Source organism: Corvus kubaryi, unplaced genomic scaffold (assembly GCF_017639235.1).
Source record: "Corvus kubaryi isolate FWS band 111438036 unplaced genomic scaffold, C.kubaryi_AGA036_p1.0 split3-73, whole genome shotgun sequence".
Classification (NCBI taxonomy): domain Eukaryota; kingdom Metazoa; phylum Chordata; class Aves; order Passeriformes; family Corvidae; genus Corvus; species Corvus kubaryi.
This window is the reverse complement of record NW_024582091.1, coordinates 46,273,133-46,296,492: the sequence shown is the minus strand read 5'-3', so window position 1 is coordinate 46,296,492 and position 23,360 is coordinate 46,273,133. Positions and strand designations below refer to the sequence as shown.

Below are 23,360 nucleotides of genomic sequence, written 5' to 3'. Positions count from 1 at the left end.
TCATATTATTCACTTGACTTTTTTAATGCAAAAATTACGTATTTTGTTTTGCACGTCACAGAATATGATGTGAATACAAGAATACTAGATCAGGGGTCCAAGAAAAGACTATGCACAGGTCAACTATGTATACAATTTTCAATAAGAAATCTTCCAAGCTTCCAGCTTTTCAAATGAAAGAAGTGACAGTAAACTTCAACTCTTCTTCAACAATAATGGTAAATATAGCGAGTCCTAGAGAGGGTAATTGTAAGTCAGCTACTGTCCAGCAAGACAAACCAACTTGATTCCAGCTCTTGGACCTCTGATTTATTGCCTCTCCTTACAGGAGGGTATAACACTGCCAGCAATTACAATAGCACAAAAACTTTCGGCATATGAAATATTAACACAGGATTGACCCTGCATTGCCCCTGCCCATCTCACCACGATTTCCCTTTACTCTCTTTTCCACATGTTCCAGTTACCTTCTCTGTTCCAACTTTATGCCAACCAACAGCTAAGAAACACTCAAGTTTGGTTCTTTTTTGCGTGTGTGTTTCTTAGCTATAAAGCTCCTCAGTTAAAGCCATGACTGAGGTAAAACAGTGTGTCATTTGTGCTAGGAAACAACAGTATCCGATGGTGAATACTTCTTTAAATTTCAGTGGTCCTGCCAAAATTAATGAAAAAACAAGATTTTTTTCATCAGGACAAAATTAAACAGATGTAATTGATGAGAGTCATCAGAATTGGTACCACTTCTTGTCTTTGTACTTCAACATCATCTAGAAAAACAAAAAGCAATTTCTAATTACTGTTCCTGTAATGTACCAAAATGTACAATGACGCAAACAAATTATATTCTTACAAAGCAGCATGAGAAAGAAGGATTTTAGCAAGGCTTCTCAAAGTTGCAACAACAACATTGCTGAACACTGAGGGTTTAGCATGATGAATTTTCTGATGTTAGCATCATTGCCAGTGATCTAGCCTCAGAAAATGACATTTTTGGGAGAATGGGGAGGTTTCACAGGAGTTTAGGGTGTGGAAAGAAATCGGCATGAAAATGGATGAGAACAGCCATTCTATGGTAGTTACCGAGGAAAGAAACCAACTTGCATTCGCGGGGTTTGCATACACCAGGATCTTTCTTAAGGACAGCAGGAATCTGACATAAAGCATTACTCTTCTTATTAATTCAGTGACAATAGGTAATTTTTTCAGTTATGAGAACTGAGTTGCACATTTAGAAGCTTACATGCCACTCCAGCAGACTGCATGCTCTAGACCAATGTGCCATGAGACAAAGGTTAGTACTTAATTGTTGAGAGTAACAAGTGATATGTGAAAGGGAAGTATCCTTTATCAATCATAGTGCATGCCCTTTAGATGCACCTCTAACATGCCTTTGCAGAACTCAGTCACTTGCAAAACTTGCATTTGACAATCAGTTTAATGTTCAGTTTGACATACTCACCTCATGAGCATGTTTTGAGAAAGAATCAGCACTGTAAAGCATAGCTGCAGTTTTTTCTTCCAGTTCTCCCAGTTTCTGTCCTCTTTCATCCAGTGCCAACCGGGCTCGTGCCAGTTCACCAACTACACCGGATGCTGCTCCTTTGACACCTTCAATACCCCCAGGTCCTGGAATATGCTGGGCAAGACTCCTTGATGCCTTCCCAGATGCTGATTCTCCAACTGGAGGCATTTGCAAAAAGTAGCAAATACAGAATAGTAAGTTTTTCTATCTCTATTACATAAATATCACTGAAGGTAGTTTATAGAGAGGTGTAACTTGTTTGATTGGAGACTAAACACCTAATTGTAGGTATGACTATGAGCAACACTCACTACTCTACATTAGTAGATATTACTACGTTAAAACTGAGATATTCAAACATATTTTCAAGTTTCCAGGCAGGTTATAAAACTGTAACCTCTTCACAGCTCAAGTATGAAACTAAAATTCTCATGTTCATCAACAGAATTGTTAAAAAACCACTTCACCAGCACAATATAGCTTATTTCACATGGAATGCGTTTTGACTTCAACAGACAAAGCAGAATAATTTTGATAATACAAGCTGTGGTTAGTTCTGGAAGTGCTTTGCTGGTACATAGGCCAGCCAGCATGATTCCACCAGCACAAGTTCCCTTTGATGGAAGTTCAATTTTACATGCAGACACCTGTAGGTTAGATGTCTATGCTATCATTATTGTAAAAACCTTGCAAAAAAAAAAAAGTAATGTAGAAAGACAGTACGGATGTAAGAATAAATCAGTACAAATGGTCAGCTGAACAGCTCCAGACCTCAGTGATGGCATTGGCTACACCAACTTTGCTCATAATGGGACATCAGCCACCCATTTCAATCTAGACACTTGATGTGCCAATCTCATGCAGAACTGTATACACTACAGAAATTTGATTATTTGTTTTAAACAATAAACTATGGTTTAAATATTTTCTTTTTTCTACCTCTAGGAAAAAAATTATGAACTTGTTAAATATGTTTGATGCAGTATTTAAAGACATCTGGTTCAATTTTATGCTTCTATTAAGAATGATTTACATTTAAATTAAGTATTGTAAATATCTTACTGTGAATTCCCACAATAAGAAAGAGAAATCCTTTCATTTATTAGAGATTCTGCTGTGACCTTCATGGTAAATATGGCTACTTTAAAGACATGCTCAGATGTCTTTTGAATTGTCATTGAACTCACTTTCAGGCTACAATTCATTAGGCATTTTTTCTTCCATTCAGTACTATTTTCCTTCTAAAGATCCAAGCCAAAACTTAATGGTGGAAACTTGAAATAATATAAAGGGATAGCTTCTAAAGTTACAAGGTATTTTTCCCCTGTCCCAGTCATATTAAACTATAATTTGTGCACATAAATTTCTCTACTGGAATACTTGACCAACCTTCCACAGTATTACATATACATATATATACACACATATAAACACCCACAAAAGAAATCTTTAACATGGAAAGTGACCTCTAAATATCTGATATTTGCTCAAAATGTACAGGCTCAAGTAATAGAGTCTAATTTAATTTTCATTGTGTAGAGATCAAAAGAACCAACTTAAAAGAAAAGACTGGCAGGGCACCTTGTCAATTTTGACAGATACATTTCATGTTAATAAGACAATGGTTCTTAAAAATAAGCTTGCATAATATGGTGTTGCATCTAGCAAATATCTGAATAAATAAATGGAAGCTATTTTCCTTAAATATATTAAAGTGCTGAATGCCACCACAGGAAAGAAAAAAGTTGCAATCAAAAAAAAAATGAAAGATAAAGCAATGAAAATTTTGCCAAATCTGAATTTTACTGTCCTATAAACAGGACTGAATTGAAATATCATAGAGTTCTGTCCTTGCTGTCATTCCTGAGGCAGCTCTGCACAAGTAAAACAAGGAAAGTCTGGCAAATAACTGAAGTAGAGTGAAGTTTTAATTTTCTCACTGTCCAGAATAGCATTCTCCAAAAGCAGTCCCTTTCAGTCCCTTTATCAGCATAAATAGAATCATGGTCAGTACTACATGCTTCATAAAGATTAATTCAAATAAGATTACAAAACAGGAAATGGGACAACTAATCTACTGCTGAATAAATGGGATAAAAGAACCTATGAAAAAAACACACCAAGCTTTTCTGATCTTGTTGGTGAGGTGCACAACACAAAATCTATGAAAAAGTATTCGTCATTCCCTATTTTATTTTCCTCTTCACAAAGGTAATGTTCTATTAATACAGGTAATACATTTATCAAGGATCACTGGCTTCCTTGGGTAGAAATACCAGAAAAATAACAATTAATAATAACTTACAGAGCTCTTCTCTGTCAAGTGACTGTGCCCCACCTCCGAACAGACCTTTAAAAAACCCCCTGTTTGGTGCTTCTGGTGTTTCTACAGGAGTGAAGAGCTCACCCAACATTTCCTTTGCAATGAAAGAGAGACATAACAAGGCATAAATTATTAATAAGAATGGAATGTTCTTTCACTTTCAGGATTTATTTAATGGATTTGAATTTCAAAATAAATATGCTTTGATTGGCATCTGTCTTTGCAAGGTGATGTAGGAAATAGAAAAATAAAAACATATTAAGAAATTTGTCCAAACCATCTGAAGCAGATGGTTGCAAGCTTAGGGCTCATGGAATTCAGAAGCAAAGAAATGCATTCAAGTAAAGCTTATTTGCCCCTCAACAACCTGGGCAAGACTCCCGACTTTGTCCTATTGAAACTGTATCTACAAATACTTATATCCATGTAGCAATACGAAAGTAGAGCCTGCAACTCTGCTAGTTCATTATTCCATGCAACTACCAAGCTGAAGGATGACTGAGATTTTTTCAAGCTGTTAATATCCCTGAAATGTAATAGCTTCCTTCAAATATCCTGAATTAGCATTCCCTACTTGTGTCAGCACACACCTCCCCCAGCGTCAATTGATCAAGTGAATTTTAACTGCATGTTAAAGGAGGAAAATTCCTGTTGATCAAAATGAAATTAAGTAAGAAACTGATTCAGCTACAATAGCATGGATGAAGTGATTCATCTGGAATCAGACTCTACAGTGAAGGAAAACAAAAGGGAAAAAAAAAAAAAAAATCAAAGTGCAAAAGTCAAAGTACTCAGCTCAGAATGTATCTAAGAAAAAAGTGATTTTTTTAAAAAGAGCTAATTACCTGAAGATTTTCACATGTTTCTTGGCTGTAGGTGAGCCTCTGTATTTCAGTTGGTGAGACAAGATAGAGTGCTTGTCCATTATTGGTGAAGCAGAATGTTCTGGCTATCCGCATATTGGTGAGTGGCAGGTAATATACATCCAACAGTGGCCTTAAACTTGGCAAACTTAAGGAAAAGAATTTAAAAACGCATTAAATAGAGCAGAAATGTCTATTATTGATCAAATGGCTCATTTTTAAACTGCAATACATATTTTTTCTCTTCACCATTTGACGAGTACCACAAACAGGTGTAATTTAATGACATTACAGAACCTCAAAACATGAGATTTTTCAAGGTAGCACCTCAAAAATTAAACATCTGCATCGCAGACACATTTAAAAGCATTTTTTTAAATGACAGTCTGAGCATGCTAATCAAAAATTCGCTATAATGAATTAGGCATTACTTAATAATTACCAAGGTATTTTGATAAGTATCTACAACGAGTTTACAATTAAACACCCTCTCTCTTCCCTCAGGTCAATAATTTCTCCTTGACTAAAAATACAAGTCTACAAGATTTCTCCTCAAGAACATTTAGAAATATAACATGGGTGTACTGTCAAAGCAAAGCAGAATTCAGTAGCCTCAAACAATCTTATTAAGTCCCCCTTTTTTTTCTGACAAGATATTTAAGAGGAAGTCCTCTTAGAGCAAAGTTTGCTTACCTTGTATTTTCTGATTCTGTACATGTAACTGCAGAACTTACTGCATCAATTTACTGAAGAACAGACAGCACACCTGGGCTATAACAATGTTCCTCTACCAAACATTCCTCTCCCTCAATGTAATAATAAATACAAGTAAGAAGAGACAAAACACCTAATTTCTCGACAAATAGTACCCAAAATAAACCACTGTCTCAACCATCCCCTGTGAAGTTCTCGTAAAAAAGTCTACAGAAGTTGTTAGCTGCAAATGTCCCAATAATACAATAAACAGCTTCTCCTGCAGACACCATCTGCATAAGGTTATTATTTCTAGACACTGAAAAAGCAGTAAAGGGGCAAAGTGAAGTTAAAACCAAAGAAAGATGTAGTAACCACAACAGTGTCAGGTTGCCTTGTTTTGTTTTTTCTTTTTCTTTTTTTGAAGGATGCTGAGATTGCCTTTGGAGGCAAGTTTTAAAAGTGAGAAATAAAAAGCAATATTCTCTTCTAAGCGTATCACCCAGATAGGACACCTCTGCCACGCATGTATCTAAAATAAGAATATTCCTAAGATAGAGTCAGTAACAGGGAAGTGTTTTGCTTCAGATCAATGGAAGCATAAAACATTTTTACAGCTTCAAAACACAAAAATATTAGATCAGATAGGACAACCGTGACATCCATGAGAGCATTTTCATAATTTCTGTTACAGATTTGTTTGTTACTAAATCCTATCTGAGTTTTTATCAGTAGCTAAGTTTTGGCCATCTTGGGTATGATACAGTGCTCTGAAAACTTTACACAAACTGCACATAAGGTCCACTCCCCAGCAGCAATTCATGCTTACGAAATGGAGCTCATCACTGGAGTCCAAGTTCCCCACACAAGTTAACAATTCAGCATTTGTAATTTAGCTCATATGGAGAGTTCATTAGAAAACAACATGAATCCTGAAGACAGGATTTGTTTCAATATATGGTATCCGAACATTACTAAGTTTAGTTTTAATTAGGAAAAACGATACTGTTTGCCCTGCAAGGTGAGCAGCATTTTATAGACATGTTTAGAATACATAAAGCATGGGATAGACATCAATGGAGCTACAGGCTTACAGACTACAATTAAAAAACAAGATTTGATAGTATCAGTTTTAGTTTTACTCCTAACAACTTCCTAAAGAAATATTTTTTACAGAATTTTCCAAGCTGAAAGCTTCTTTTGGCAACCTTAAAAATAATCTTTTAGGAACTTTACTGGCATAATGTTATAGGGCCATGTTCCACATTCATCTTATCATTAGGCCACATCTAAACTGCAGGTGCAAGGGTGTAAGTATATACACACTGCTGTTCAGAATAAAATAGCACTTAGAAACATTTAAGATAAAGGACATGAAAATTACATAGGTGACCTGTAAGTATATTTAAACACTACTACTACTCTACTACTACTACAACACGTTTAAACTCATAACTTAAACCTCTTACTTTAGATGACTTATTACTACGCAACTGCTAGCAGTTAATCTTGCCTTCATAGCCTGAGTTTAAGGCCTTTAACAAACAAGCAAGATACACAACAAAATATTAAGATTGAGCCATGAGTGTGATGCAAACAGCTGCACAAAAAATAGATAGAGTCTGGTCAGGTACAAGCTAAAGGTCTGACTTAAGGCAGTTTTCTCCATCAGGAAGTAAATACAACTTTTAGAAAACCTTCAACTCATGGACCTGTATCACCTATTTGGAACTATGTGTTGAATCAGTGTAGCTTAAGCTAAAGTGGTAAACTTTTTCATGTGTCAAAGGCATAACTAATAGGTGTGTGCTATCAAAATTATTCAGGCTCAAGTGCTGGAGAATTATCAACCCTGATTGAATGCAATTTTTTTTTTAATTCATCATCCTATGGAAAAGGAACCTTTCTATGTAGCAGAAGACTATTTCTTCTTTTTATATTTAAGTTACCATCAAACAGGTCTTACCTAAAAGTCATAATATGTCCATTGGCACAGAAACATGCAAGGCAGATACTGTTACTCAATGACACTATGTCTCCACGAAGAACAAAAGAAGTCTCTGTTATATTTTGCTTATAAATACAGTTCTGGGATGGCAGTGAGATAACTTTTGCTTGCTTTTCTGAACATATCACTGCATATTGGTTTTCACTGATTTCCTGAGAGGAAGAAGGGGACACTGAGACAGGTCGTCGCTTTTTCGCTTTTTCTTTTTCATCTTTATCTTCAGGAACATTGTGTTCTCTCCAGGGTTCATGTGCTGGTGGGACCAAAGATCCTGTGGTGTCCAGAAAAGCCATTCTCAAGATTGCCCCTTTTAGCCTCAGGATGGTTCCTAGGAAAGAGTAGTTGAGCACATTTCTAAAACAGTTCTCCTAAATTGCTTTTCAAGCTACAAATTATTCCTTTAAGAAGCTAGCAGAATGAAAAGAAAACAAGAATTTCAGTTTGCCTCTGTAGCAAAATGGGTGTACGAAAATCTTTGGGCATTTATCTAAAAACCAATGAAGCACAAATGTAATCAAGAAAATGTTAGACCAGTTTCCAAGAGTTAAGTGAATACTCTTCCATTAACTTCAAGGGAAATGAATACATTTATTAAGAGAGCCAGGCTGGCATACACATCTGTATTTAAGTTCAGTGTCACAAATGCAACTCACTTCTCTCCTGATGAGTACACAGTATGCTTGACATCAACAATAAATGTTATTAGTCTAAGGTGAGCCCCACTTTTTCCTTTAATTGGTTCAGAAACAAGCATGTGTGGTGTTTTTATTTCTCCCCTGCAGTTCACACTTGAATCCACTTCTCTAGCTTGAAATGAAAGAGAAAAGTTTTCCCTCCTTACTGCTGATATCACTGTCTCTGTAGGCCAGAATTTAAGCTAATAGATTTTATTTTACTTTATTCACACATAAGTAACAACATGAACATGTGCTAAGTACAAAATATAAAGCAGTATCTTTTAAGGATTATGCTGCAGATGCAGTGATGAAACCCACTGCCTAGCCTGAAGCATTGCCTTTATGACCAAATGTTACCAAATCTGAACACTGCTATCAGTACCTTACTCGATGGGCACAAATCACATATATGGTCTAGATGTCTGCTCCTAATCATTCCTACAAACAATTAGCATTGCAATTTGTATGTTTGATACATCTGTGTAGCAAAATGGACTAGAGCAGCATGTTCTGCATGAGACAGTGGTAGCAGGAAAGCTAAATCTATGTGCAACAGTATATCCAATAAACCATTAATACATAATTACAACAAAATCAGTTGCTGTGCATCAGAAAAACAAGATACAAGACCTTTCATAGCAATCCAAAGGAATATTTTATCACTAATATTTCACACTAGTTGTTCAATTTACAGCCTTAGTTTGCACTCCCTTTTCTTGCTGCAGGAAAACTGATTGATTCTTACCCCATGACTAAAACACAGTAATAAACTGAGCATTTGATACTATTCATCTCTTCTGCTATCTCTGTTTAACAACTGCAAACATTGTTTTCTCAGCAAGTATACACTAAAGTTGTATTTTTATATTTTAGGAGATTGTACTTTTCACTTTTCCAACTTGAGAAACTCTGGTAATAAAGTAATTACTCTAGATTGTTAAACTTAGCAGCTAAATCAATGGTATATATATTTTTAATTAATCAATAATTAAAAAGAAAACCTGTAACAGTTTCTCAAAAAATGTGAAGAACTACAACAATACTTTATCAAAGCATACTTTAGCCATCTGTTTTGTACATACCACTAGGAGAAACAATTACTGGCTGAAGAAGTCTTTGCTCTCCTCCTGGGGGTAAGTTCAGTACAATGACAAGCACTGTACCCAGCGTGGTCCCAACCCACAGGCACGGGGAAGGCGATGTATCAGCCTTTCTTGTGAAAGTCTCACAAAAATGAAGAGCTGAAATTGCCTCGCGTGACTCTTTATCAATGCTAGTTACACTAGAACTCCGGGATCGACTGAAAGAGTTGTCTTTGACATCTGAAAATAAACCAGTATTAATTTAAAAGAATGGCAAATTGCAGGGATTAAGAGAATTTAATTAATTTTTTGTTCTTTAGCATCAACTGTATACTAACTATAATGCTATTGATTTTTCCATCCCTATCCTTCCTTAGTCATATTTCCTTATGCCTGAATTTCCAGCTGTTTCTTGAGCAAAGCACCCAATCTTTGTTGCAGAGGGTGCCATTAGGTAATTACCATGAACAATTTTTAGGCATACTTCTGTGTTCTAGGGCCAGAGAATAATAGTGGCACTCCTTTAAAATAGTTGAATTACAAACCTCTCTGCCAATTAGTTCATTGGTCAGATGAAAAAATATTAGCTCCCATGGGACACAGTTAACTAATCTTAGGAAGATAAAACTATTTTACGTTAGAACTGCAGTGACACCCACACAGCATGATAGCATGGAACCTGTAATGACTCACAATATGATTCCACTTTAGGAAACTGTGTGCAGGAGATCTAACAGCCTATTTACACACCCCTCCAAACTTTCAGTAAGAGAAACAACAAATGCTATCAAATGCCACCTGGTGCTGCTATACAAAGCTGAAGATCTCCACTTTGAATGCTGCAGCACAGTGTCAGTAATAGCATTAAAGCCTTTCAGGACGTCTTGCTCACTGCTTAGCAAACAAATGAATTCTAATGTTAACAAAAGTAAATGTGCTGTTCCACTCTTGCTGTATGCAATCTCTAGGTATGGCAATAACTAATTCAGCACACCCTGAATTTATCTGTGCATTCACAAAAAATTAATGCTATACTTTCTTAATTCATAATTGCAAAGTTTTAGCACAAGACAGCCCTCACCAGCAAAGGTTTGTGCAATTTATACTATGCTTTTTAAAAAAATAACTCAAAAAATCTTTTGAGTAGGATATAGATGCAACTGACATATTTAAAGCAGGATTAAGACCTAAAGAACAACATTTAACCATGTACTATTTGGAAGTATTACCATGTTAGTTTCATTAAATTGTTGAAAAACTTTCTACGAAGAATATCTAACATGCATTTGGAAAGCATACATACAAGATTTCAACTGACTAAATACACACATCTACTTAACACAAACAGTGCATCTTCTCAAGAGGTAATTGCCTCATTCCAACAAGGATAGAAAAAAACATTGTCCTGTTGAATTTTAGCTGTCAAATATAAAACATGGATTATAGAAACTAACTCGATCACTCAGATGTTGACATACTAAGTTTTCACATTAAAAACAATAAATCCAGTGTAAAACAATGAAAACAATAATTTGTTTTTATAAGTCTTCTAATGACCACTACCTCTTATGATGCTTGTTTTTTTCAGGCTTGAGAAACCATTAGTAATTTAATGTTTTTTTCCAACTTTAACATGGATTAATCAGTCTGAATATAATCAATCGTACAGTAACTGCAATAGGCATAGTTTTAAATGTGCATTTGTGAGTTCTAGCTGGTTGATTTGAAGAGCATGTGTACAAATTCCAGAAGCACTGGGATGGACAGGAAAAAACCCAATAAAAACTAACTTGTCAAACAATATGGGCATTTTTGAGAGTGGAGAATCCATTCAGAAGAGAGAATGAAGGGTTAAAAGTTTAACTGCTTTAGTGCATCCTATTTATCCTGAAGTCAAGGAAGAAGTTTGTAAATGGATTAGATTCAGATGAAGAGGAAGGAACAGCAGCATGATGAATCACTACACACCATCAGAAGGATGGAAAGATGAGGCTCTTTTGAGTAAGTAAAGCAAGGAATAGCACCTAGTGGCAGTAGTATCAATCACTGGATTAGAACATTGAAAAGCAATGGTATAACGCAGACAAGGGTATGTTCAAGATAACTTCTGTTTTAGAAAGTGGAGAATAAATACAGAAACACATACTTTAGATTTTATCTGTTCAGAAAGGAAAAGGAGCAGGTTAAAGATCTAAAGACAGTAAACTAATTTGAAAGAGCAAGATCATGGAAGAGTAGGTTTCAAGAAGCCATGGAAAGAAATGAGAGAAAATGATAATGAATTTATGGAGAAAGGCATTTCAGTTGTCTCCTACAGCCAGAGTAAATATGGCCACTAAAGTGACAAAAATACAAGCAAGCCAACACTGAAGAACACTATGCAAAAGCTATACCGCTACAAGAAAAGACAGAAGCAAAATTTAAAAAAAAATATAATTGCTTAAGTTATTTACAGACCTGAAAACCTAGAATAATTTTACACAGAAATGATGTTTCTAAGCACAGATATTAACACACACGCAAAGTCAAAACCAGTCAAAGGCTACTACAATTCACAAAGTACAGACTATTTTATGAGTATATCAGAAACGATGTGACAAAAAACCCTTCCACTATTTCAGTAGACGGAACAGCAAATATTAAGTGATGTAGAAAACACTGTAACTCCTTCAAGATTGGAAAGTGCTGAAAAAAATTCAGCATTCACTTTTCACCAGTCTTCATTAGAAAAAAGTAACACTTCCCAGAACTTACTGCCACCAAAGAACTGTGAGTAAAACAGCAGAATTACAATCAGTTAATATTTAAGTATAAATGTGTTCCAGTTTGCCAAGTATGAAATTCACCCTATACCAAAATTATTCCTAAACCATTAGTAAATGTAGTGTGGAACACCAGAAAGATATTGAAAAGAGTTGTCAAATTCTTCTGCTCTTTTGTGCCAACATAGACACACTTAAATCGCTCTAGTTGCGGATACTAAGTTTACAAAGATGAGGAAAAATTCCAATTCCAGAGGAGATCAACAGAAGCCACTCTAGGTTTAGATACCATAACCTAAAGAAGAAGGAACTGAATTCTGTAAAGAAAAAAATTCGCAAAAATGAAATTAGAGATACGATGACAGATTTCAACAGCATAAATAATGATTAACAAAGATAGGAAGTACATGTTATCCCTGTTTATCGTGGAAAGGACAAGAAAAAGTTAACATGGAAGCAAGGAAGTTTGATTAAATAACAGGAAATCTGTCTAATTGGACTACACAACAGTGAAACTTTATCTGGTATATTTCTAAAAACTTATTTATTGGAGGCTCATGAATAGATCAGGAGGTTAAATTGTCAAAACATCTGTATCCCTGCCAAAGGATCCTTGCCAATCCTTGGATTAAAGACTCTCCGAGGGGTGCTTCCAACTTCACATTTCTCTGAGAGGGGCAAGCTGTAATTGTAAACCAGGATGGTCCAGCTCAGTTTCAGAATATCCTAGTGCCACGGACTTCTCCCTTGTCGACAGCAGCAGCACCTGGCAAACACAGTGCTACAGCTGCCAGTCTGATCCCGTCTGTCTTCTGCTGGGCTTGTGGTAACAATTCTGTTGCAGAAAGAGGAGCATGCTGTGGCAGGCAGAAGGCAGCTGCATTTACTGCTGTAGGTCTACAGTTGTCCCCCATCATCTTTAGAGAACAAATCAGAAGAGCTGGATCTGCTAACAGCTGGCAGTCAAAGTATTAAAAAACTCCAACCTACTCATTTGTATGCTGCTTTAGTTAGGCAACACAATGACCTTTAGTACTACAGATCTCATAACTGAGCTGATCCTTATTTTAAAAGTTACTGTGCATTTTCAAGAAAAATAAATTCTCAGACTGGTCATCCATCCAAACAGCTGTATATTGCTTTACTTTAGAGACAGTGGTCACAAGACAATTAACATTTATAAAACTATGCCCAACTATTTGTTGAGAGCACCTCAACATATCCTGTTAAGATATTTCATTTTTCAATTTAAAATGCATCAGATGGTCCTAAACAGGCAGCAGTTTTCCAAATGCTGCCTGCTTATTCACGCTTTTGCTATCACAGCACTACTGATGTGAGTGACAGATGCCTAAAAATTATGATGAAAGTGTGATAAGCCATATACAGGAATTGCAGGCTTACCTTATGATGACAGCAATGACATTTTGTGCCTGAGAGTCCCCAAAAAGAGTGGAATTAAAATTTTATTTCTAGACTTCAGACAAATGCAACAAAGTCATGATAACTTACATAATTTAGGCCTATTACTTTAACATACTCACATTCAGATTTAGTAAAAATAAAATCAACTATAAAAACTTACCTAAATCAGGCTTTAACTCAGTTGGCAAACTTAGCTTCCTGGACATCTTTGCTGAAAAGTGAAGTATATCTTTTTTTTAAAAAGAATAAACATAATTTTTCTGGTCCTTATTTGCTTCTTTCGCAATATTTAATATATAATTGTTTATTACATTCATTGAAGTACTTTACAGGATTTCCTTTAAAGCAGAGCCTCGCTTCTTCAAGTGAGGGCTGCAAACTAAATAATGGAAGACAGCAAAATCCCTAAATACAGCATCTTATCACTTTTGCTGAGCTTGATTTCTCTTCAGGCAGGACTTAATGGACTGGACAAACTTGGCTTTGGCTCAACCTCAAGTTTTAACTCCTCAGGTGAGAGGTCAGAATTGCAAGGATGTGCACTGATTCTTACAAAAAAGTTCAGATCCCATCCCCCTTTCTTATGTCCTACTTTCTGATCAAACCTGAGACATTTAAAATAGAAAAAAAAAAAAAATTGAAATCACACTAAAATTAATGCACATGTGTAAAAATCTAATCTTCTGAGATGCAATCCACAACCTTAGAAGAATTACAGACAATAATCATAAAATAAGCAGTGTACAAACACTTACAACACATTCAAAAAAACCAGAAAGATTTTGATAACACTGCTCAAGTGAAAAATAGCACTTTAACTCATCCCTGACTTAGAAATCCTTTTTATAGGAATGGAAATCTTGCAGTCCATTTAAACTGCAGTACAATACAAACAAATGCTGCTGCAAAAGCCATCACAAATAAACTAGTAGGCATACATCCCCCTTCCATCTTTCTTTCAATAATTTCTGGAGAAGGAATTATTTTGACATAGCTTTTCTGCTAGACCAGGACTACAGTCTAAATTTATTTCCCAGCCACATGCTTCAGTTTTGATGTATCATTGAATTCTTTATCATCTTGCACGGCTGATACTTCTTTTCCTAAAGTAGATACTGAGCACAAGCTTATAATTCTAGGAGTACCTTTTATGGATACCACTCAAAGCAGCCTGAATCTTGCTGCTTTTCTCTGTTAAAATTGGCATTACCTCATTCTAATTATCACTTTAAAAGAAATCATTCCAATTTCTACATATCCTGAAGAACAGCAGGTGATTTAAAGTTACTTCCACTCCTTCAAAAAGTGAAATACTTCACTGTATCATCAATTATGCTCATCAATATTGCAAATGCTAGTTATCTGAATAGTTGAACAGTTTTATTCCTGTCATACATCATAAAAATTTGAGAACAAGACTCCAGAAATAATCTTCTCATTTCCTTCATGTGTCAATGTTAAAAGTATGTTTGAATTAAATTGAAATTACTTACTCTCAGGCAGAAATGCTAATCACTTACTTTAGTACAGGCTGAAACTGAAAAGGCCACCCTGACTACATGTTTTCTACCCCTCATCCTTGTATTAGCACTGGCAAATACCTAGCGTAAAGGTAAGGCCAAAACTCGTCTAAATGAGGTTTCTGCCAAGGGTTGCTTCCAAACAAGATCAACTCCTATTGCAGGCCAGAGCTCAGATACACAAACAGAAAACCAGGGTACACAACAGCACTAGTGACGAGGAGCCCATCTTTTTGCTGCCAGCTTGAACTTAAATCAGTTTCCAGAGACATCATGAAATCTCATCTGGAATAGTGAATTACAAGATGGGCATTCCTCATAACACTTGTTTCCTCTGTTAGACATATACATAATAAGAGCTGAGATACTGAAGAAAACCTTGATTATATACACAGAAAATAACTGCAGCTATTTTTGGCTTTTAACAGCTTTCACCATGTGTAAATACCTTAACCTATTTAACTAATTGAAAACCAGTACAGTCACTCTTGGCTTTTCAAATAGAAACATTCAGCACAATCTTAACAACTGGAAGAAAACTGACCAAAAAAAAAGAACCCCTAGGTAACAGATAATATAACAGGTAATAGCAAGTACAGGCGAGTGTGTTGGATTCTGAGAGCTGATCCAGTTTTAGCTTTTTGTTCCTTAGTGGCAGGCCAGCTGTGTGAACTAGGCTGGTAAGATAAAACAAATTTGTCAGGCAATTTTCAACATATATGCCTCATTAATAGGACAAGAGGATACATGAATTGTTAAAAAGGATATCATTACTGGAAATTGTGAATTACTGTGCTATGCAAAAAACCCCCAACATTTCAAAACACATGTTAATGTGTCAGAAACCGCAATAATTCAACTGTGAATGAGAAGAAAGAACCTATTCCAACAGCAATGGTGCCATCTTGTGTTTAAAGAAAAAACAGCCTAAACATTCAGTAAGAAAATAGGAATATTTCATCAGCTAAGCCCTTTTTAACTAACATTACTCTGCATAAAAAAAACCCTCCTTGTATTCACATTTGCTTAAGTTTTACAATTTTTTATAAATTCAGGTTTTTTATGCCTCAGATGAAAACCAGCAACATGCTGGACACCTTGTACAAAGCAAAAGATACAAATCAGAAAAATGAAAGATACAGGATGGAGATCTACAGAGAGAGCATTCAATGTCAGGCTTTTCACTCCAGCTGTACAACAGGGCAGAGGTGATGCTGACTGCTCCTGCTGCACGTGGCTGACTTCAAGTAGTAGCTGTCATATCAGAGTTCAATATCTCTCTTGGGGGTGGTGGTTGCTGCAGCATTTACAGCCAAGACTGGTGCGAGACAAGGACAAAGAGATCAGGGAGCTGCTGTGCTCCTCCTGGCACACTGCTGCTTGAGGCAACACTGACTGTTTTGCCTGGGTTTAGACCTACATTTAATATTTCTCTAAATTAGAAAACCTAGAGTAATACACAGGTGGTCACACACATTCTGTCAATATATATAATTAAGAATCATATCGAAGAACTGTCCAAACCCAAGGATTCTTGGAGATTTCTCACAGGTCAGGCTTGGGAAGGCAGGTGTTAAAATATGAAAGACTGCCTTTCTGTAACATGTTATGTGTCAGTATAGCAGGAACAACCTTCAATTCAATAAACAAAACCTGAAGGCTGAGACACGACTGAACTCTCAGTAGGAAGCTGTGACTTAGAAGTAACATTTCATTTGCAGTGGGTTATCCTGAGCTGGTATATACCTTAAAATGTATAGCAAATTGGTTTGAAAGCTGTACAGTAATTTCTCCTCCATTCCTTTTATTTTAAAATAAAATTCTAAAGATTATAAAGGAGATGTGTCTTGGAGCTTTGACAACCAAGAGAACAACTTATGAAGTCTATTTCATATAATATCACATGAGAAATAACTAAGCAATTTAGAATTTTTTAGAGATACCAAAGCTCCCAAAATATTATATATTTGACAACTACACAAAGTGAAATATTTACATTACCCATTAACAAATGTTGAAATCTCTAAAATTCACATGAGAATAATAAAACCATTTCACAAAATACTGTGAGAAAGTACGTACTTGGATACATCCAAAATTAGATCAAAGTATTAAAAACACATTGAAAGAAACTCTCTTTGACATTAGGGCAAATGAGAACTTACTATGAACATCATAAAATTTGATTCCATGAAAAAGGTATTAACGGTCAATTATTTTAGCAGTGTTTGAAAAATTTAGGTATACACTTAGAATGTAACAAATGTGAGAAACCTCTGTCAGTACTAAGAGCAGGGATTATAAAAGTTTGGAATTAAATCTACTCTGCTTAAGTCTGTCTACTAATACTGTTTGCAATTATTTTTAAATTTATAAAGTGCAGAAAAAAAATAAGACCAATTTTCCTGACAAGTATTTGACGTGTGTGCTTCTAGAACAGTTATAAAGGTCTTAAAATCGATCATATTTTGCAGGCACCTTTACTAAAGATTTTTCCAGAAATGGTTGTTGCATCTTAACTTCCAACACAAGTTGTACCTATAATATTTAATCATCTGTATCTCTTCATGCCAAATACTTAACTAACCAAATTATGAGTAAAACAACTGGAGATTTTGCTTCCACTGAAGTTGGATCCCAATGTCTTTCTACAAAAATGACACAGCCTTAGAAATTAAGTAATTCCTGCCAATTCTTTCTTCTGTAAATTCATCTACGTTTACTATACTTCTGCATATTGCTTCACAGAATATTGTTTATACTTTCAAATATGTGAAATTCATAAGAGAATGGGTTGGATTCAATAATGGCCACCTAGAAATTTCTCAAATCTCTAGAAATGGTTAGTTAAATTAAGTATCTCAATATTTCCAAGGTAACAATTAACTATAATTTTTTCAAGGTTCATCTTTGATGCAAATAAAAGGGAAAGATGACCCAAAAGCAACATATTCACAACAGGGCTTTAACTTGATTTACTATCCATTCCTTAGGACAGAGCATTTGCAGTTGAGTATTTAGAAGAAAACAACAAACCAGACCAACTGATCGAAATGTTGGTGCATGAAGCATTTGCATATTGTTTTACTAGGGCTATTGTTTCAGTTTTACATGTTTTTTTGATCCTCTCACCAATCAGAGAAACCTTGTTTGTTATTGTCACTAATTACAGAAATCTGTAGAAATAACAATGCTCTACACGAGTTTCAATACAGTGATTAAATTGACAATATTTATGATTGTGTGTGTGATGTTAACACCTTGCAGCCCTATAACTGAAATGAAATTACTTCACGCTTTGCTAGCAGTATTCCCTTGCTCCCTGTTCCCATGTGACAAACACAGGAATGATATTAACAGCAACTCAAGTTAACAATGTAAATTATTCTAATTCTGTTTCACACCACATTTAGCAGGTTGTATTTCACACATTGAAAAAAAATATGGAAAGAACCTGAACTGACTGCCCTATGTGTCAGTGAAGAGAGCTATTACCATGCCATATACATCAAATTCATCCGTGAGAACACAGCTGATGGCAAAAAATTTGTTTCACACAACATGGCAATGTTAATGACAGTGACATATTTTACAAAACTCATTGTCCATTCACATTTGGTTGTCAATTCAGTTTAAAACAATGAAAAGCAAAAACATGCAGCTATTAAGACAGAAGAGGTGTTTTATTTATGTGAATGAGCTTAGCATGTAAGTTCAGAAAGAGCTAGAATAAGCATGCCAGATAAGCTATAGAAAACATGGCAGTGAAACAACCACATTCAGTGCACAGCAAACCACTCAAAACTAGGAAAATGCAAAATAAATAATTATCTTTAAGCTTCCAATAAACGGTGCAAATTACATAAATCACAGTATAACTTACACCCAGAAGAACGCACTGCTTATAAATAAATGTTTTGCTTTTTTTAGCTGTGAAAAACATTCCTAATACTTCTAGTTGAAAGGCTTCAAGCTGAAACAGATGTGAATGGCTCTATAGAATCCTCATTAGCATACTTTATTAATGCTCTAACACTAACTCTTCGAAAAGAAGTGGGAAAAAAAAAAAAGGCGGTCACAGTCAATCAAATTTTCCATGTGTTTTGCACGAGAGTATGTCTTATGTTCAAAATATACAAAAGGGAAACACTACCTCAACGGACACTGATATAACATGTACAAGACTAGGTGTTGTTTTTCTCATTAGAAGACCTGAACATAGACCTGGTTCTAGTTACCCTGAATTTCCTTTAGGGGAACATATTAATGCTTATGTAAAAGACAGTAATTTCTTTTTAATTACAGATGAATTCACATATTATTAACAGTCATTTGCTTTCTTGACTGATATTCAGACTTTTGCTGCCTCAAAATTAATTTTCCCTGCCATTTCTGATACCATTGCAAGGTCTCAGCACAGAGCAAGAATATGCCCTTTGTACAGTACTTTCTCATTCTGTACATCAAATTTCAAGGATAACTTTGTCATACTCCTATTTGTCTCACTGAATTTTGAATGATTCTTTGTCTCAAATACTGAATTGTGATGAAAGGGATTAATATTTTAGGATAAAACTTAAACTGCCAAACAGAAAAACCAAAGGGAGACTTCAGGAAAAGAAATCTCTTCCTCCCTAGTCTTAACCTATGGTTCCACACAACCTATGAAATAGTAGCTTAGCAAATAGCTTTACTATATAATTTCAACCTAAACTGACTGAAGAGATAAAATGAAATCATCCTACAATGATATACTAATTTCCTAAATAAAAACAAAATGAACCATTAACAAAGTGATTCTGCAATGAAAGTAACCATATCCCAGTTAAGGAAGAAGAGCTCCTTTCCCAAAGCTAAATCATACAGCCTCTTGCCTTCATTTATTTAATGACCCAGCCATCAGAAGCAGAGTTTTTTTCCATTCCAGTCATGAAAGGGTTCAATCTACCTGCATACAACATATCCCAAGGCAATTTTGTTGCCAAATTGTTAAGACACAAGTCTAGAGCTGGTAGGGTATTGTGTCACTGTTGGATGCACAAAAGTAGAGTTCTGAAACAGCAGTGGGATATACTGATATATACAAGCCAGTACTGTTTCAGATGAATAAATGAAAGCACCATAGTACCTCTTTCTTGACCACAGTCTTATAAAAATCTGACCATATGGCTATGAATACAATGTATAAAAAAGAAATGGTATCAGCCATATGTTCCCAAAACCAGCATGCCTTTGCAAAAGTAGTGGAATCATGTTGTGACTTGCATAGACTGAACTCTTACTGTGTATTAGAATTTCATCCATCCAGAAAAACAGAGAAGTGCAATTGTAAAATCAGAGAATTTAAATCACCAATATCCTTGATTTTTTTAAATTATTGTGCCCATTGTATTTAGTACAGAAGCAGCCCACTGAATTACCAATTAGCATAAAGAATGAAAAAATTAATAATTTAATGCATTGAAATTTGACTGTTATTTTGCCTTTATTTTTGCTGCTGGGTTAGTGCTGCATAGAGTAAGGCACTGGATTAGAAAGAGTAGAATTTTGCTAGTTCCTACCTATGTCATTGGTTACCATCTTGGAAAACTTTCTGCTTTTGGTCTTCACTGTAAATAATATTTTAATTAAAAAAAAAAAAAAATCAATCTAGGTGTATCAAAAGATGAACTAAAGAAAAATTAAGACTAAAGAAAAGAAAAATACTGTACCCTTTTCTATAAAATTATTCATTTTTTGTTCATCATCAGAATTGTTTGGTGAACCAGAACCTACAAGTGGAGACAGAATGAAATGGATATACACTTGATATGAATGAAGGGGATGTACCTTTGACACAAAAATCAATGTATATTAATCCATATATTATACAATATATGTATACATATATTATACAATATAATATACAAGCTCTGAGTTTAACAAAGACACAAAGAAAATATCAAATACTGATATTGGTATTCTCTGTAGCTGTACTAGATATTATAAAATACAAATTACTTTGGCATGACAGAATTCTACCATATTGGGATTAGCCACAGAAATTATAATGCAAAGTACAGCGCTGCACATTGCAGTGAGTTTATTGCTAGAAATAATTCCCTCATTGAACAAATGTTTACACTGAATAACTAAATGGCTCTACTGATCATTGCTCCAGACACAAAGATTAGCCTAAGCTATGATTCACAAAACACAGCTGTAACAATAAACACAAGTTCTATAAATCTGTTTCGGTTTTTTTTTTCCAATGCAGTAAATCACTGTTGGACTTCAACTACTCTGCAGACAACTCTGAGTCAATGCTGCCACCTGGATTTTTCTGTATGCCAACCCTGAAAAACTGATGGTGGTAACAGACCACAGCTTCAGGCTTATCATTGTCATGAAATTAAAACATTGTCAGGAAATTAAAACAGAACTAATCTAAAAATTTTCAAATTTAATTGGGTTTTATGTTGTGGAAGTGTAAAACCAGAATAGAACACAAGCATTTTGGCACTCCTGAAGACAAAAACTTGGCAGTTTAAATGCTGTACAATGTTTTAGGTCAGATAAACGCTCCCAGAGTCTAAGCCTATTACCACTTGACTTCTACAGAAAAAGCAGGAGATAAGATTATTCCTCCTGCATTTTCACAGTATTTCTATAGTTCTGTGTTACTGAAACTGTAGAATACTCTCCCAGCTTGCATAGACAGGTAGTCCCTTTCACAGTCCTTTCATCTATATAAACATCCACTGGAGGAAGTCTAAGTTACCTTCCACTTCTCCTTACCTGGACATGGAAAGGTGGATTTGAGCAAATGCAGACTTCAGTCCAAATGATGACTGGTCTCTTTTACAGATCATATTGTAACAATGAAAGCCAATAAGGCATTCAACTGCCAATCCCATCCTCTAATCTTAGAGCTAGTAACATGCGAACATTTTGTGTTTGTGTATTTTCCTCTTAACTAGAAAGCCTCTAGACTGCAAAACGTTTCCTTAAATTTAGCCTCCATCCTGCTTCTCAAGCTTGCCAATACTCTGCAGCAAATCTCTCAAAAAGGTCCTTTCTTACCTCTGAAAGCTAAATGCCACTTTCAAGCTTCTTTCCAGTCTTGTGCTTTTGCCCAGAAAAGATATAAACTTCAAACCAAACCTAAGAAATTGCAGTTCTCTCTTCACAAACATCAACAAATGATTTCCATACCAGGGTGGTGCCTCAAGATCTTTTTCAAAGGAAAAATTGAGAAGCCTACCATAAACTTCATCTCAATCACTGAGAGCAGAGGACAAAATCGAGGGAAGCAAGGCACAGTCCAACCTCACTACTAGAAGTTTCTATCTTACAGTTAAATCCTTCCTCCATCTTTTGTTCATTCATTGTTTTTGGTACTTTAGACATTACTTTTCAACCTGCTTCAGCTCACACAACTCAAACAAGCAGGAGGAAGGTAGGGGAAGCCAACTGTTAAACTTAGGAGTTTTCCATAAACATTATTTTTCATCTTTCGACTTGCCTTCATTGCACTGTTGGGGAAGTGATGAATTGAGTTTTACTCTACTTCAACACCCAATTATGAAACCCTCTTATTTAAACTATGCAATGTTTTAAGTTTAAGCGATACAAAAGTTGTTTGGGCTGACATTTGGGTGATGCTGGAGCAAGGGGAAAAAAGGATACACATTAAAGGTTATGATTCATTATCTGTTCATTGAACACATTTTATAGCAATGTACCAGAAACTAGATGTAGCCCAGACTTTCTAAGTGGGTCAAATTCAAATACCATAGTGAGATTGATAACTCTGCTGAACCTTGACAGAGAAAGGATTTACTGCAACTGCAGCAATGCATGGCAAATTGTTTGCAGGCACTGGTCTCAATATGTAAAAATGAAATAGGAAACATGCACTTTATTCTCAACACCATAAAAAATGCTTTCATTATGAACTATACTGAAGTTGATGGCTTCAGCATGCCACTGCTTAGCAAAAAAGGTTCGTCATGAAATCACATCTTCAGGTAAGACTTTTAATTAAAATTCACAGCCAGGTTTTGCTTTAATTATAAATAAATCAAATTTACTCAAAGAAAGAGCTAATGAAAATGAAAATGACATTGATTCATCTAGAGGAGTGTTTTGCACAATTTAAAATGAACATCAGAAGACAATTTTCAGATCAAAAATTAAAATTTATGTTAAAATTTCTACTAGAGCTCCAAACACAATGTTTTGGTTTGTTAGGCTTTCAACTTGGCTTTGAAAGATACAGGCTACAATAGAAAAGGAATCTATCTTTAGACACCCATCTTGATTAGCATTTTAAACTACATACTACTTCACATGCTTCATTTAAATCTGCAGTTGAGTCCTTTAACCTTGAGTAGTTTTGAATGAAACAAAGTGACATCTTTAGAAGTTTTCAGAGCAATAAGTAAAGATAAGTGACAATTTTTAGCTACTACAAAAACTATTCTCTAATACTAATAAACTCTCA

The 23,360-nt window shown here is 35.2% G+C and overlaps 1 protein-coding gene across 13 annotated transcripts in view; it reads right to left on the bottom strand.

Annotated features, from left to right (window-relative positions):
• The window catches only part of STXBP5 (syntaxin binding protein 5), a 108,877-nt gene continuing 85,517 nt past the window's right edge, over positions 1–23,360 (bottom strand). For 4 of the 13 annotated variants that reach the window (XM_042017191.1, XM_042017192.1, XM_042017195.1 and 1 more), the window contains 9 exons: positions 20,587–20,646; positions 20,437–20,484; positions 13,516–13,566; positions 9,169–9,408; positions 7,368–7,737; positions 4,691–4,856; positions 3,828–3,939; positions 1,460–1,680; positions 1–767 (listed from right to left, as the gene is read on the bottom strand). In XM_042017191.1, the coding sequence (XP_041873125.1) occupies positions 726–767; positions 1,460–1,680; positions 3,828–3,939; positions 4,691–4,856; positions 7,368–7,737; positions 9,169–9,408; positions 13,516–13,566; positions 20,437–20,484; positions 20,587–20,646 (1,310 nt within the window). In that variant the 3' untranslated portion in view covers positions 1–725. The remainder of the gene's footprint in view (positions 768–1,459; positions 1,681–3,827; positions 3,940–4,690; positions 4,857–7,367; positions 7,738–9,168; positions 9,409–13,515; positions 13,567–20,436; positions 20,485–20,586; positions 20,647–23,360) is intronic. The other 9 variants (XM_042017197.1, XM_042017198.1, XM_042017201.1 and 6 more) reach the window with 3 other exon arrangements.